This window comes from Hippopotamus amphibius, chromosome 7, assembly GCF_030028045.1.
Source record: "Hippopotamus amphibius kiboko isolate mHipAmp2 chromosome 7, mHipAmp2.hap2, whole genome shotgun sequence".
Taxonomy (NCBI): Eukaryota; Metazoa; Chordata; class Mammalia; order Artiodactyla; family Hippopotamidae; genus Hippopotamus; species Hippopotamus amphibius.
The window spans coordinates 125572732-125589611 of NC_080192.1; the positions used below are offsets into that span (position 1 = coordinate 125572732).

The 16880-nt window shown below is 44.6% G+C and overlaps 1 protein-coding gene across 1 annotated transcript in view; it reads left to right on the top strand.

The window, feature by feature from the left end:
* The window catches only part of ALK (ALK receptor tyrosine kinase), a 695731-nt gene that overhangs the window by 203221 nt on the left and 475630 nt on the right, over positions 1–16880 (top strand). Inside the window, exon 2 of the mRNA XM_057743015.1 lies at positions 3011–3130. Coding sequence (XP_057598998.1) covers positions 3011–3130 — 120 coding nt within the window. The remainder of the gene's footprint in view (positions 1–3010; positions 3131–16880) is intronic.

The following is a 16880-nucleotide window of genomic DNA, read 5'->3' on the forward strand; positions in this document are numbered from 1 at the left end:
TGCGGGGGTGAAGATGGAGTGTGAAGGGAGCAGAGAGCCTCTTCCCTGCACTTAAATGCAGAACTTTCTTTTCTCTGCTCTAAATTTATGCATACTCTATCAACGTTAACCAGAACCCACTTCTGTGTCAGTGCTTCTGATTTTGGCAAATAACCTCATTCATGTAGACTGAGTTTTTCTTGGTCTTTACCTTTTCAGGTGAGGAAGCCCATCCTTTTGGTTGATTCCTCCATTAGCTCCCCAGCCTCATCCAGCAAATCACTATCCACTTCCCTCTGGGGACCACGTGAACCCAGCCTACCAGCAGAAATTCTGGGAGTTCCTGTAAGGGTGGGATGAAAACGCTTGCTTCCTCTCTGGTATTCAGCTTTGACGGTGCCCAACTGTTTATTGGCATTTTTGGATATAAAATGGTTTAAGCTTATGTCTTCAGGAATGACCCACAGTGACGCCCATGGCTCCTTGCTGGGCCATGACTCAGTCCTCAGAGCCATTCCTTTTGAATTATTTCAGATATTTTTTATCCATGAATATATAACCTGGCCCTTATCCATATTAAAAGTCATCTGCCATTCTGTGCCCACTCAAAGGTTCATAAGTGCTTCCTGAAGTCTAGCCCCATCCGCTTGGTGCTTCATATCCAGGAAGAAGTTAATACCATTCCCAAACTGTATGGCTAAGAAAGATGACATCATTCTGAAACAGGGAAATATCACCTAGACTTGATCTTCCTGTTGCTTCAACATTACTTAAAATTTGAGCTATGCTGATGACTCAGACATAGAGATGCCAATTTTTATTCACATGGGAATCATTGCAAGGAGTTGGTTGTCAGCGCCTTCTCTCACCCCTCACACTGTTGTCCCATTCTGGAGCATACTCTGATCTCTGACCTTAGCCATTGACCCATAGAGATGCTGAAGGGCCCACTAGAGAACTGAGAATCACCATGCAGTAGTTTGTGGGCGTCCACGAAGGGGTGGTGGAAGAAGCATTGGCTATAGCATCAGGCCAGCCTGGTCTGTTGACTCTGATCTCCTGCCTGCTGGCCCCATGTGGCCACAGTCAGGGCATCTAGCCTCTCTCAGCCTCAGTTTCCCCAAGCTCTAAATGAGTCCCAGTAATAGTATTGATACTTATTCATAACATTGTAAGAAGTGAATGTAATCACACATTTAAAACATTTAGCACAATGCATGATCCATATGTGCTCAATTAACATTATTAATTTTTTAAAAGTCTAGTAAACTCAAGCCTGCTCTTAAGTAGACCTGTGTGGTCTTGGACCTGACTTCTCTCAGCCCTATTGCCCATCTGTGAAACAGAGTTGATGTGAGGGTGAAATGAGATGGCTGCTCTCTGAAACTTTAGCACAGCTTCTGACTCCTTTCAGTGCATTCCTCTAAATCATTTTGGAGAAATGCTGCAAAAGATGTATCTGGGCACCAACCAATTCAGTTCTTATCTTTTTAGATCAGATGTGGGAGAAAAGTCAAAAACTCTTTTCTAGGTGCTCGGAAGCCAGCACTTCCAACTCAGATCTTTGGAAGGCAGAAAGAAGAATGTTTCTTTTAAGAAGGAGAACATAGAATACCCCTTCTGTTCTAGTGGCAGGAACAAGTGGGCTTTACCCAGAAGCAGCACCTGTAGACAGAACAGTGGAGTGGTCTGGAAACAAAAGGCTGCCATGGCCACTCAGGGTAGTTATTTGCTTAAAGTGTGTGAAGAGGGATTGATACTGAAAGAGGTTGAAGGCAGAATAGGGCCTGGAGGAGGGCGTGCTGGAGGTGATGTGGAAGAATCTACAAAGCAAACAGGCTGAAAAAATGCTTCTGCTACTGTTGCTTCCTTTTATTTTTTCTCTTCTTCCTCCTCTTACTCTATGTGAAATCACTCCAGGTGGTTTAACAATTACTGTTTGAGTAGCAAACCAGCCTACTCATGGTAGAGCGTGGCCTCACGAGGCCAGGCAAACTTGGCTTCAGTTCCTGATTCCAGCATTCGCCTCTCTGAGCCTCAGTTGTTGTGTGTGTAAAACGGAGATGCTAATACTTATCCCAGAGAGTCACTGTGAAATCATGTGAGTTAAGAGCCCAGCGTGGTGCCTTGCCCACGGAAGCTACAGAGGAAATTCTCGTTCCCTTTCTTGCCTCCTCCCCGCACTCAGTCTTGCTATGTGTCTATCTCCTAAGCAGAACAGATTCTCAAACCCATCCTTCTTTAACAGAAAAAGCTTTGCCTGCCTTAAAACATCAGCAACTAGTGATTGAGTTGGGGATTTCTGGGAAGAACTGCATAAGAGCATGCAGCCTGTGTTCATTTGGTTTGTAGATATATTATAATTACTTTTCACCACATGAAACCCACTTGAGGTACTGTTAAGCAAAGGAATAATGCCTCTTTTGCTCCTTTTCTCTCAACCCTTCTTTCTCTCATGCAAATCAGAAACATTAATCCTTTGTGGCTCCTGGACTGTTAGTTATGGGAAAACTCATCCGCTAGCTTTTTTTACCTGAGAATAACGTAATTGTCAAAACTCATAACTTCTGAGTGCAGTTTCAACACAATCATTGATAAGGCAATAACCCAAGCAAACAACATGAGATGAAGATAGAAGTCTGCACATGAAGTAGAGTGGAGGCATTATTTGAACAAGATGAATTAAAGTTCTTTGTAAAGTTGCGCACATTCTTATAGGCAGAATAGAGTTAGGATAGAGCTATTAGACCAAGCCATTAAGTAGCCTGGCTTCTAGTTCACCTCCCAGAGATCTTTGGCACGGCCTTGGTCACAAGATTGAGCCTTAGATCTGGCTGCCCTTGGTAGAATATGTGCAGTGAGGTCCTGAGGTCAATTCAATCTACTAGTGTCTCAGTCTTTTCCCCCTCATTTTCCAATTGATGTCATGAAAACCTCTTCTGAATTTTCTTTTATAAGTGATATGAGTGACAGCTAAAAGACACATCCCAAGCACAAAGATCAGTATTCTCTTTGTCTTGTTTAGGTTCAGGTCAGAGCTCCTTGGAGTCACCAACAAACCTGCCTTCTCTTCTGCCTGATTCTTTTGCATGGAATCTGACCTGGATAATGAAAGACTCCTTCCCTTTCCTGTCTCATCGCAGCCGATATGGTAAGTATATTTTGATAGTTATTTGTTATGTATAGTCACCATCTCATAATTAAAGAAACTGTGAATTTCAGTTTGTGATATATGGCTTGCTGGGGAGGAAGTCTTCCTCTGCCCTTAGTCTTCCATTGACACCCAGCTCCACAAGACCATTCCCCCCAGGCCTGACCTCTCCTGACTGACAGCTGCCTTATGAGTCCTGGAGGAAGCCAAGGGCTTTGTTGCTTCCATAGCTCATCCCCCCAGCTTTTATGTGTGTGGTATTCCCGACATCCCCTTACCAACCATTAGATGTAATGCTTATTTGCATTTTGACTGTTGCTTTCTAGATACAAGGTTCCTAACCCATGAGTGTTTCTGATAGTGAATTCTTGAGAGAGGATTGTTATGATGAGGGTCTTCTGGGGCCCCTAAAGTGTTTCCCTTACATTTAGGTACCTTCTTAAAAGTTCCCACGTGTGTTCCTAGGTATTATTTCAGTTCATTTGGTTTTGCCACAGCCTCGGAGGTAAGGAGGCCAGGTCCCATTCCATTTTCACAGAGGCAAAAACTGAGCATAAGAAGATCATACAAAGTGGATTTTCTAACTACAAAAGCAAAATTCTTCCCTTCACTTTTTCTCCTAGGGAGCTACCTACTCAGACTGCTAGGCTGAGGCCATATTTACATGGTGTAGGTTTCCTCACCCTCTGTGTTCATCCTAATAGTTCACAGGAACTGGCCTTCTTCAGAGGAAAGGGCAGGTTTGGAGGAGAGCTGATGTATTTCCATTTGGACGTTTTTTCTCCTCTTAAACTCTAGGGTGAAACCCATGAGGGCAGGCACAAAGCTGTGTTTGCTCCCCACCTTATCCCATCACATAGAAGAAACTCACAGAGGCTTGTGCATGATAAATGAATGCAGAGACGTTCAGAGATGGAACTCACTCATCAGACCTGATTCAATTAAGTATTTATGAACCTGGTACAGCACTAAGTTCTAGATTCCCTTCTGGGCATATTTACCTATTCCTGCCACTCAGTCTCTGCCCTCGGGCCTGAGCTTTTTAAAGTGCACCTAACTGAGATCTTCCACGTGCTAGTGTCCCTCATTCATAAAGCAGTGAGTCTCGGTTCATATTAACTGTACCTTTCATTTCAAACTTAAAAAAATAAATGCATCAAAAACCCTAGGGCAGTTTAGAATTGTACTCTGCTGGGATATTTCCTGCTACTCCTAAGCCTGCCCTGTGGAAGGGGAAGATCAGTAGTTTTTGGGAGATTCCAGATAAGAATTACTTCTTGATTTTATTTAAGCCAGACACTCAGTATCATCTTAGGATAAGGGTAGGTGTTTATAAATAATTGAAATCTGGTCCTTTATACTGTTATTGCTTTGTAAAACCAGATTTGTGATAGAACCAGTCTTTGGATAACGTTTTTGAATTTGCTCTCAAAGTCATTCAGTATCTCTACAACTTTTATAACATGCAGAATGTCCAAAAAAGGCTGGTCTGCCTCCTGCATGACACAGAGGGCATTGCGTTTGCTCTCTCTGAAACATCCAGAAAGAGGTTGCACTGGAGAAAACTATTGGAGCTTATTCAAACTGCTACCTGCCCACTGCTTGGCTCTAATACACCTACTTCCTCTCCCTGGGCCTCCCCTTTCTCATGTATAAAGTGAGAGTTGGGTGGCATGCTCCTAGGATCCCTTTCAAATGCTCCTTCTAGCCTAGAATCCTCAGGATTTCCCTTCTTATCGGGGGAGGGAACACAGACCATTGGTCACACATTGCCCAAATGCTCAATGCAGGTGCCAAGGTCAGCACCATCACTGCTATTGATTCACAGGGTGAGAAGAGATCATTCTTGGCTGGTGGCTCCTTGACCGAGTGCAGTGGTAATTTCAGAGCCTTTTTGTCTTGTTCTTGTGTTTAATTCAGCTGAGACTCATAAGGGCCAAGCCGTCCCCACCACCACCTGTGTGCGCCTGGTCCCGTGCCAGACGTTAAAGGTGATACAGAAACAAATGTGAGTGAGACGTGCTCCTGCTCTCTCAGAGCTTATTGGCCAGAGAAACAATCCTGTAGGGAGCTCGGCCCGTGGCCACAAAGAGCACCTCCGGGGCACGGAGGTTGAAGACTAGTCCCGAGACGCACAGTAGAGCAGACTGAAGACTGAGACTCCTGTCCTCTTAAGGATGTTTGCAGGTCTCAGCCCACGTCTCTCTGTGAACCAAAGAGGCCAGCAGGCTCCCTGCTGATAAATCCACACCTTTCAACTGCCATGAAAGACATTTTAAGAAATGTTAACAACTTCATTAATTTTAAGACCTCAAACCTAGGCAGAGAAATTTGACTGGAACATAGCTGCCTGAAGGGATAGTTCTTCAGACAGTGAGAAGTAACCAAGTCTCAGCAAGTCTATGTGGCCCTGCCTGGTGGAGTTTGGTGCCTGACTGGCTGTCTTCACCTGCCTTCTGGGGTGGAGGTGGGAGGGGCCCTCTGGAGGGGGAGGGAGGAGGGGCAGCAAGGGTAGGCACCGACAACCCGACCACAGGCGTCCTGGTGGACAGAGGCGGGCCAGCCCTCGCAGGCAAGCTGTCCGGTCCTGAACTGAGTATGGCTTTCTTTTCACTGGTGTTTTATGAGAAGAGACGAGGTGGAGAGAGGCTAATAAGATTTACTCACCCCAGCCTGTAATTATCTGCTTGAGGAAAAAGTTTGACCTACCTTTGTGAAGTCTCCCCATATTTCTTCTAATTTATGTTGGGGCCTTTTATGTTGTGTAAAATACATTCTCTTCAATGGCATTTGGGATCAGATTCCAGCTCTTTCTTGTCTCTTGTCTTGAATGATGCGAGCCCGCTAATTTCATCAGCAACACACAGAGCTGCCCATTCTTCCCCCAAGGCTTTGAAGAAGGGTGGGAGGTGGGAATCTAAAGAAAGAATGTTTTTCCTTTTATCATCCAGCTCTGATGCCTTAAGACTTATTTATAGGCTTAGCTAAAGGATTGGGCTCCAACTCCCTACTCAGATAAAAATTAGCTTCATTTGGTAACTCCAGGTAGCTAAGAGATTGAGACCACATGGGGTTTTGATCACCTTGAGTTCTAGAGCCACAGAAACAGATGATATCCTGCCCAACTTTAATGTATGTTTGCCCATTCTGGTGTAGGAAGAATCAGATCACCTTTTAAAGCAGAATAACCAAAGTTTCTGCCCAGATGAGGACAAAGAGAATTTTCATTTATTGGAAAAAAAAATTTGATACTTTGCAAAACTCTTCCATGTCCCCCCTTTTCACTTAAGCTTGTTATAAAATTGTGGTGGATGAAAATTATTTTATATCCCACTTTTATAGAAATGTAAATTGAGGGCCGAAGACAGTTATTAACCATGCTCCCCATTTATGGAGCTGGTGAGCATTAGAGAAGACTGAACCCAGAATTTCTGACTCCAAGTTGAGTGCTCTTTCTACGATATCAAAAAGTTAATTCAAAGACGAAGTCCCCACTCTATGGTGAGGGCTCTCATTTCCTGGACAACCTGGTCTTTGGACAGAATGACCAATCTGATATCCAAGATCTGGGCCGCTGTAGGACCAAGGCTTGATGAACTCAAATTGCGACTATCCCAGGTAGGCCAGGTAATTCACCTCTTCCTAGACATGGATGTATGCTCCCTCAGGCGCCGTGGGCAGTCTTGCCTTCCCTACCAGACTCTGGTCCCTGTTATGTGTTCAGTATACCAGAAAGGTAAATTGAAGTGCTAACCCCTAGTGTCCGTGAATATGACTTTATTTTAAAATAGGGTCTTTGTAGATGCAATTGAGTCCATACTGGGTTAGAGTGGGCCCTAACCCAATATAATGTCCTTATAAGAAGAGAAAATAGAGATACAGGCACAGACACACAGGATGAACACTATGTAATAACGGAGGCAGAGATTAGAATGATGCATCTTCAAGCCAAGGAATGCCAGGAATTGCCAGAAATCACCAAAAGCTATGGAAAGACATGGGACAGATTCTTCCCTAGGGCCATCAGAGCAGGGCCCTGTTGACACCTTAATTTCAGACTTCAGGCCCCCAAAACTGTGATAGAACAAACTCTGCTATTTGAAGCTACCCATTTTGTTATGTTTTGTTATGACAGCCCTAGTAAATTAAGGTAATCCTTCATGCCTCCAGTCCTCCAATGTCCAGAACATTGAATCCTGGAAAAGAAAGATTCCTTCCAACAGCTCAACATCAGGGCACAACAAAACCACTGTTGGACTTTAAATAAAAGTTCTGTTAAAACTTTGTCTGCTTTGAATCCCATTGGGACCCATCCAATTTAGGGACTGGTGCTTTTGGAAACAAAGAAAGATTAGACTTTTTAATTACTTCCCCTGTTGCTGCTACCGCCTTCACCAGTCTTGTGAATGTATCAATTTCTTTTATGGAAAAGACTGGGTAAATTAAATCTCTCTCTCTCTCAAAAAAAATCAACCTACCACAGAATCAAAAAAGGAAAACAAAAAGGCCCTCCAGCCCCACGGTGGGATTTGCTTCATAGCTCTGGCGGGAAGTCAGTTTGATCACATTTCTGAAATTACATAGTTAATGTGGCTGGCCGTGGTCTGCCATTCTGCCCTCAAGAGCCTGGCATCAGTGAAAGCAGCTCCACAAGGGAGCATTCCCTTGTGGATCATTGTCAGGGCTGAAAGCTTTCTTACCAGTTCCTCTGCTCTGATAGGCCAGGCCTTTTTGTGTTCTCTTCCCAGCCCTGCTTCACTGAGCTGGGAAGTCAAGTTCATTTCTAGTCTGTGCCTCTGCATTTTTATCTACAACATGGTGAGCACAAGGCTCTGGATGTATTCACCAAAAAGACTGAGTCCTGAAGGGGACAGCAGTGCCAGCAGTCATCCAAGACCAGGAGCAGGGAGCATCTGTCACCCTGAGGACCAGGGACCTGCTGGGAACCAATGAGCTCAGTCTCTGGAAATCAAGTGAAAAGCAGCTGGCTTAGGTGTTTCAAGGAGAGACTTGTTTAAAACGCTCCACTTGATCATATTCCTTGCCTTTAAAATAAAGACACATAGATCCACTCAACAGGAAACAAGGCAGATTAAAAGATAATAAAAGAATGATAGACCAGCTGACACAAAAGCAAGAAAAACAAGTCAAGAGAGATCCACTTAAAATGATTATTACAGACAGAGAGGGAAAGGCATTGACAAAAGGGAAAGAGAGAGATGGATTAGGGAACAGAGACAGAGACAGACTGACATATAGACAATGTGGAAGGATCACTCAGCGTGGTGTAGTCTCCTGGCCATGTATTCTTTCTCCAGTTAAAATGGTCTCAGCTCTCACACCTGGGCAGGTGGCTCCCTAAAGCTTGCTCCAGTCTTGAGCAACCTTCTCCTGAGGGTTGTTTCTGCATCCCTACCTATCTGCCTGCATCATGTCCCCCTTAGTATGTCTCTGACACCACAGAGAATGGGATAATGGATATAAACATCCTTTGAGCACCAACTGTATGTCTGGTTCTGCTCTAGGCATGACCATGATAAGTACAAATAGTACAAGAAGCTCTTGAGGGAGAGGCAGACATGCCTGCTGTATCACAGAGGCATGTTCAAAGCTCCTTGAAACACAGGGAGGGAGAGCCAGTTCTGTGAAGGACTTAGGGGGTAGATGTTCTAGAGATAAGGACTGCTGAGCTGAGCCTTGGGCCCAAGGCACCGCTGAACCAGTGAGAAGGGCTTTCCAGGCAGAGGAAATGAATGTGCAAAGGCGTGTCCAGGAAAAGGTCAAGCCCAGTGGCACAGGGTAAAGATGGTCTGGGAGAGATGAGCCTGGAGAAACAGTTCCTTCTGGGTGTACTAAGGGTTTGGATATGATCCTACACGTGAAGCATAGGTTGGAAAAGGAAGGGCAGGAGGGGAACCTGGGAGAGATTCTGGCTATAAGGTGAGAATGACTTGGTTGCCCATGTGGGAGAGTCCAGCTTGAGTAATTATGTAGATAGAGATCCCATTATCAGAGTGGAAAGGAGGAGAAACATTTGGCAAGGAGAGATGGTGACCATGACATCCAGAGGGAGAGGAGAAGATGGTGAGGTCTGTGTTGAACAAGTAACATTTGAAGGGCTTTCAGGACTTCCAGGTGAAGATAGCCAGTAGAGAGTTGTAAATCCATGTCTTGGCTTTGAGGAGAGAGGTGTGATAGAGAATCATTAGCATAGACTATGATTGAGGCTGTGATTGGAGGATGAAGACCCAGAAGGGATCCAGGATGCTGCATTTAAGAAGTAAGCAGAAGAGGAGCATGACAAACAGTCAGAGATGGAGAAATAAGAAAGGTAGGAGGAGAAACAGAAGGTGGAATAGCCACAGAAACCAAAGGGATAAAGAATTTTACATGTGGGAGTCACCAGCAGTGTCAAAGCCGCCTAGAGAACAAGGACTGTAAGAGGTCTTCCCTCACCCTGGTAAATACCCTCTCTGTTTTATATCCCTGCTCTTTCCCCTGTTTCCTTCTTTCTCATTCCATTTTGTCCCCAGTTAATTTGTTTTTCCTTCCCTTGAACTTGTCTTTCTAGATCCTACCTGCTCTAGCTTGCAAGGCCCAGCTCAGTTACTGTTTCTGCCTCAGAGCTTTTCCTGAGTACCCAGGCAACCCTGATGTTTCTTGCGCCTTGGAATTTTTTTATGTAAAAAGTTGATGGAATTTTTGATAACACTAGGGTGATGTCCCTCTCTTGAAATCCGAGAAGATTCTGACTTGGGCAAGGAATGGTTATTTCCTGAACATCCCAAATTCTCCAAGAACCCTATTGTGTGACACCCACTGCACAAAACCTGGGGCTTCCCAGATGTTTCTTATGAACCGAATTACCTTCCTAGTTTGTATTTCATCCCTTTGATGGCCCAAGTGTAAACTAGGTCACATGATAAAGCAATCATGGGTGAGTCTAATTTATCCAACCCAAGGTAGAAAAGATGTTAAATGTCACTTTTATCTAACTATCTACTATCTCTCTCTCTCTCCCTATCATCTATCTATCTATCTATCTATCTATCTATCTATCTATCTATCTATCTATCTATCTATCATACATCCACTCATCCAATGGGTGTCTACAGTTTGCCAAGTTCTTTGCTCCTGCCCCCAATAGAGATTCTAGCCTAGTTCACTTTTATCATAGGCCTAAGATGGTCCTAAATACCCATCTGAATGGTGCTGCTTAAATAATTGTATGATTGTTTTGTATGTATGTGCAGTACCCCCAGGTCTGATGAACCACCAAACCTAATAGGAAGTTTTACTTGGGAAATTAGGCTTTTCAGGTTGTGGCATTTGTCAAGACTCCTAGAATTGTATGCCAAAACGAGGACATTTTACCATATGTAAATTTAAAAATAAACAATCAAACAATAAAAAATAAAATAAAGTCTTCATTGTTAAATAAAAAAAGACAGTGTGCCTGTTCGATTTAGTAGAGCTTCTTTCTGGAAACCATATAGTGAGCATTCACACCCTGCAGCTGGTGACCAATTTAACCCCAAATTAGAGCAACCTGCAAGGTTGTAGACCTCACTGTTCCCGTTTTCTCACCCAGGAAGTTTATATAATATCTTGCCGCAGCACTTTGCGTGTCTGATATCACACTTTTCTTCATATCTTCTTTATATGTGGCCCTGAATCGTCACGATTCCTAGACTGTAAGCTCTTAGAGGTCAAGTAATCCACATCTAATTTCCTTTGCATGCCCAGTACTTATGCCAGTGTTTTGTACTTATTTGGGTTCTTAATAAACATATGCTAGGTGAAATTGCAACATTTGCTGAACAATCCAGGGGCAAACTAGGAGTACACTTGAGTCTCTCAGTTCCCAGTCTGCAGCTTTTCTGCCCCTGAGGATCTCTACTTTAGTAAAAGGTATGGATGTTCCCATAAGCCCTCATATTCCTCAAGTCACATTAATCAGTTTCAGGAAAGACATGTTTGTAAGGGGAGAACAGTTCCTGGGCTGGTCATATTTTCATTTAGAAGTCAAAGCTGTGACTTTAACTACTTTGGGCAGGCTTTTTTTTTTTTTTTCCTTCTCAATCTAAAATAGCATATTCAGCAGACATGAGTGAGCTGAGAAATTTTTGTTTTGACAGCTTTGGGACATCTGAGATATTGTATACAGAGCATTTCTAAGCAGTCTAGAAAGACGTGTCCAAAACATGCAGGAAAATGACTGATCAAGAGTGAGAAAAATGAGAGGAAATCCTCTTCAAATGAAATGCTTTGTCGAGAGCAACCTCAGGCGCAAAACGTCATGTCAGAAGAGACCCCAGATTAACAAGACTTTAACCAGACCATTTGAGTAGATGACTAGAATAATTTGGTCTGTGAGAAATTCATAGAAATTGTGAGCTGTCAGGGCCCAGAGCAGTCTGGTCAAATAGCCGCATCTTAACAGCTGAGGAAACTAGACATAGAGAGGTCAGTGACCTTCCCAGGGCTAGTGACAAAGCTGAGATTGAAACCTAGGCCCCCCCCCAGCAGAGGCCTTGGGCAGTGGCTCATATTTCCTCAGTGCTCGGGCTACAGAGCATTTCCTCACGCTACGCCCGAATATTGCTTTACTTATATCACCACTTCAGCTCCTTGGGTCTCTGTCAGCCCAGCGGGTTCCTGCTGGCCCAAGGGTCGCATCAGTGTAGGTCAGTACCATCCCGGTGTGGGTAAACTCGCATCCAGGCTCAGTCGAGTTGCCTCACCATCACCTGCAGAGCTTCTTAAAAACAAGATACCGGGGGCTGGGGGCTGCAGGATTAGGTTTGGGAGCCATAGGTCTTTCATTCACCACCTAGTTGCCTATTTAAATCTCCTCTGTGACATCCGAGCAAGGTATCTCCCAGCCTCTGTTTGAACAGTGGGGAAGAAACTCTAGCTGGGAACTGAGATGTGGAATTCATTCCCAGCTCTGATTCTCATGAGGGTTATTGCCTTCAGCAAATCAACCACTCTCTTTGATTCTGTTTGTCATCTGAAAAATGGGAATGGTCATGGTTCCTAATTGACAGCATTACAGTCAGGACTGACTATAAGGACAGAGTTCCATGCGCTGGAGCACAGGTGCTTCACTAATGCTCTCTGAAGAGGAGTGAGACCTACTCCAGTGAGAAGCCAGTAGCCTGCATTTTAGTGCCATGGCTCTGTTTGCTAGAAGATATTTATTTCCTTAAAACTCTTGAAGTCCCTAGTTTTGTCCTCTGGAACCTGAAAGCACTTTACCTTTAACCATGATACTGTCTGAGCTGGGATTTAATGCTGTGCAGTCCAGCTTCAAAATTCACACAACTACATGAAAATAAGCAGTACTGATTCCCCACCTCCCTGGAATAACCTCATTCCTTCCTCTATTCTTTTTTTTTTTAAATGAATTTATTTATTTATTTTATTGGCTGTGTTGGGTCTTTTTTGCTGTGCGTGGGCTTTTTTTTAGTTGCGGTGAGTGGGGGCTACTCTTTGTTGTGGTGCGTGGGCTCTAGGCTTGTGGGCTTCAGTAGTTGCAGCACGTGGGCTCAATAGTTGTGGCTCACGGGCTCTAAAGCACGGGCTCAATAGTTGTGGCCCACCGGCTTACTTGCTCCGCAGCATGTGGGATCTTCCTGGAGCAGGGATCAAACCCATGTCCCCTGCATTGGCAGGCAGATTCTCAACCACTGCGCCACCTAGGAAGCCCTCCTTCCTCTAGTCTTAACAAACTACCTAACTAAACCTTTATCATCTGTCAAAATCCTTTCATCCTTCAAGATGCAGCCCAAAAGTTGCCTTCTCCATGAGCCTCTGATCCTTCCAGGCAGAAGGTCTCTCTTATACTGTGTCCCCCTGGCTTCACCAGGTCTTCTTACCTTGAGAGTCAGGTGTAAGTCCATCTCTCCCGCTGGATTGGGAGTTTCTGAAGGTCACAGGGTCTGTGCTAGGGAAGCCTGGTTTTGAGATTGGCATCAGGGAGGAACCTCATATTCGCCTCCAACACTCAGGAGATCCTCACCAGCAGAGACATAAGAGTAAGTGAGGAGGCCATCTTGCATGTTTTGAGGTCAAGACTTCCCAGGACCATCAGCCTTCTCCGGTTGTTGGGACTACCACACTACTCAGCGCTCTCCTCCAACCATCTGGTTTCAGGAATGATCCCATTTGGGTGGATGTTGTGCTGAGCAGTGTACAAACTACTAGGGTTTTCACCATGCTTTCTGGTGCTGGCCTTATTCTGCTAGAGGTGCCACGTTCTGCATAAATGCTTCCTGGAAATGACAGGCAGAAAACTGGACTGGAAGTCCAATCTGAATTTTGGTCTTAGCTTTCTGCTTTTCCAGACCCTAGGCCATGCCGCTTTGGCCAAGTCACTTCACCTTCCTGAGCCTCAGTTTTCCCATCTGTAAGATGAGGAGGCTGTTAACTTCAGAATTTTAAGTATTTTCAATTTCCTGTTCTGGGATGAAGAGCTAAGTCCCATTTTTTCCATCTGTAATATTGTTATGGCCACAGATAAGAGAAATGAGAATGGAGCTTCCTGTGCCGATCTCCCACCATTGTGGGTATGCACGCTCACATACCCTCTTCTGACACTGTCTTCCGAGGCTGTGTTTATATAATTGATTGATTAAAGGAGACTTGGCCCTTCTTCGCTGCAGCTTGATTATAAGTGAGCTAAACAGATGTCTTGAATTGGGCAGTTGGTTCCCAGATGCATTGTAGGGAGCATGCTGGTGGGAAAGACGTGCATGATTTCAGTTCTGGGGCCCCAGGACAAAGGAATGGTGGTTGGGGGTGGGGGGGCAGGTCTTATAAAGTGTGTGACCAGATGTTGACGGCAGCTGGTGGATTAATATTGAAGGTGACTTGTAGGCTAAGTGCGCCTGTAGGAGATAACTCAGAAAGGGGGAGTAGAGGCCTCTAATCACCTGAGCCTGGGCTGGAAGTCAGGACTCCTGGGATTCTGCTGACCAGCTGGCCAGAGCCAGCTTAGAGAGTTTGTTTCAGCCATCTGTCCAAAGGGGAAATTGGTCTTAGAATGGAGGAGATGGACAAGACCTGAGAATCATTTTATTCTACTACTTTATTTTTCAGATGAGGAAACTGAGGCCTAGAGAGGTTAAGGGACTTGCTTGAAGTAACAGCTCAGAGCCAGGGCTGGAACCTAGATCTTCTTACTCAAGGTCTAGAATGACTTCACTTCCAAAGGGACGCTTGATCAGCACATTGAAAAACAAAGATTGAGCGAGGAGCTTCAACAAAGTTTGACGTAGTCCAAGCTCTGCTTTCAGTGCTGGACATGCAGCCTTTTATCTCCCCTCTGTCGTGGCTGAGCCTGGAACCCCCTGGAGAGCACGAGCGATGACTGCATCATTTAGTCACCACGCCAGCTGCTTTATGTATGTATTGCATGTAATCCTCCTCACAGTTCCCTGAGGTGGCCTCTGTTTTAATCCCCATTTTAAAGTGAAAAAACTGAGCCACAGGGATTTTAAATAATTTTCCCTGGGATAACACAGCTAGTAAGTGACAGAGCCAAGCTTTCACCTTGAGCAGCCGGACCCCATGCAGGATCTACGGTTCTATTTACTCCCCAGACACCCTGGTGCCCCTCTGAGGTTTTGATATAAAACAAGGCAAAAGAGGAGGGTATCTGTTTTACCTTGGAGCATCTCTCTGAGTCCTCCAAGGTCAAGTCAGTTCAGCTCATATCTAGGTTCCTGGTGGTAAATCGGAGGCACAGGGAGATCAAGTGATGTTGATGTGTCCTGCAGCACAGGGCCAAGGTGGTAAGAATATCTACATATAGTATCTCATAGTTGAGAGCACTTCCACATTCGTTACCTTATTTGATTGTCACAGCAGATATTATTATGTTTATTATTTTTATTAGCATCTTTATTGTGATAATTCTCTCTGGTTTATCCACGAGGAAATCCAGACTCAAGTGGTTAAGTGAATTGCCCAAAAGCACAAGGTTGACTGGCCCAGAGCTGGAAGAGTTTCCAAGAATTCTTCAGTGATCTTCCCACTTCCTCCTAGGCCATCACTGGTTTTTCCTCCCTTTGTTCTTACTATAGCTTCTGGCCTGTGCACAGACTTGCTCTCTAGCAGGAGCTTCCAGCTACCATCAAAAGCAGCTTGTTGGCAGAAGAGGACATGAGGATGAGAGAAGCCAGAAAGCCTTATTGGAGATCATTTGAGCCACCAAATCATTGGGAAATATTTGAAACCTAGCCATGTATGTTTTTGACAGTTTATTCCAGAAAAGCACAGTATGGATTTTTAGAATTTTAAAAATTGTTTCAGGTATTGTTTTGCTTGTTTGTTACCCACAGCTTTGAATCAAAATAGTAAAAATTACAAGGTTAGGAACTGGATTTTTATACCAATTCTGCAACTCACCCACCGTGCATTCTTTGGCAAGCTCCATCATGTCTTGGGGCCTCAGTTTATTCCTCTAAGATGGTACTCAAGGTCCTTCAGGACCTTGAGGTCAACAATTGGAAAGTTCTGGGGAATCCCTTGAGAAAAGGAGACCCCACCTAGTGCCTCAGGATTGGTGGCAGCTGAGGGAGTTCCCTTGAGCTGAATACAATTCTTAAGGACTGACAGTATTTCGAGAATGCTAGTTCCTGGAGCTTTATGTAATGAACTGTAGTTTCAAATATGAAGCTCTATTTTATGATCTCTAAAGGCCACCTATAAGAGAATTGCCACATGTGTACAAAGCTTCGTATGGTTTTTTATTGAATACATAAATCAGGCTTGTCAGGAATACACTCGCAATTATATATGCCACCCATGAATCAGTCCAGCCTCAGCTTAAATGTGCCAATAAGCCGAGCCTGAGGAGAGGAGAGCTGGTGATTCAGTAACTCTGATTTTCAGCCCGCTGCAGGCCTGGTGCTGCCTGGAGAGGATGGCATTCGGAAAGGCCTCCAAGGCCAGGAGAAATGCCCTTCACACCGTGTGAGAAGGACTCCCTGACCAGCCATACGACCTTGGAGAAGTCTTTTCCCTTGCCTGGGTCTTGGTGTTTTCACCTGTCCAATGGGAAAAACAACCTCAAATGTCACTTCAAGTTCTAACAGCTTACTCTGCAAATATCACCTTCAGGCAGAAATACCAACTTTCCCAGGGTACAGAGGAATGTGCAGGAAATGGTCGTGTGCCATCAGGTGACTGCCGCCTGTAAATGCTGTTTCTCATGCTAAACAGAAAGTTGTGTTCAAAATGGCATGGCTATGTAAATTCCAAATGAGCCAGTGTGCATCGTCTCACTGAGTCCTCCCGGCAGTTCTGGGAAGTTGGTCGTATCACTGAGATGACTGAGGCTCAGTGAGAGGGAGAGCGTGCCCTGCACTGCACAGTTGACAAGCGGCAGGACTGGAGTCAAATCTCAGGTCTTGTGTTCCATCCCTGAGAAACAATCATGATGGTGTTAAGTTTGCTTAATGAATAAGACGTATGGGCAGAGACATAGGAAAAGACTGGGTGGGACCATAGAGACCACCATTCAGCAAGTGGGGGGGTATCAGGCCCTGCGTCAGGGTATCAGCATCCCGGCAGTTAAACATGGGGTCAGGATAACTAGAAACAGGAAAGTAACCCCTAGACAAAATCACAATCATGTTGCCATATTTTAAACTAGTAGCAAACCTGATAATTCTCTGTTTTCAGATGCAGATCCCAGGACCGAGTATACAGTTGAATAAAGTCTCATGGGCCGCTGATGGCC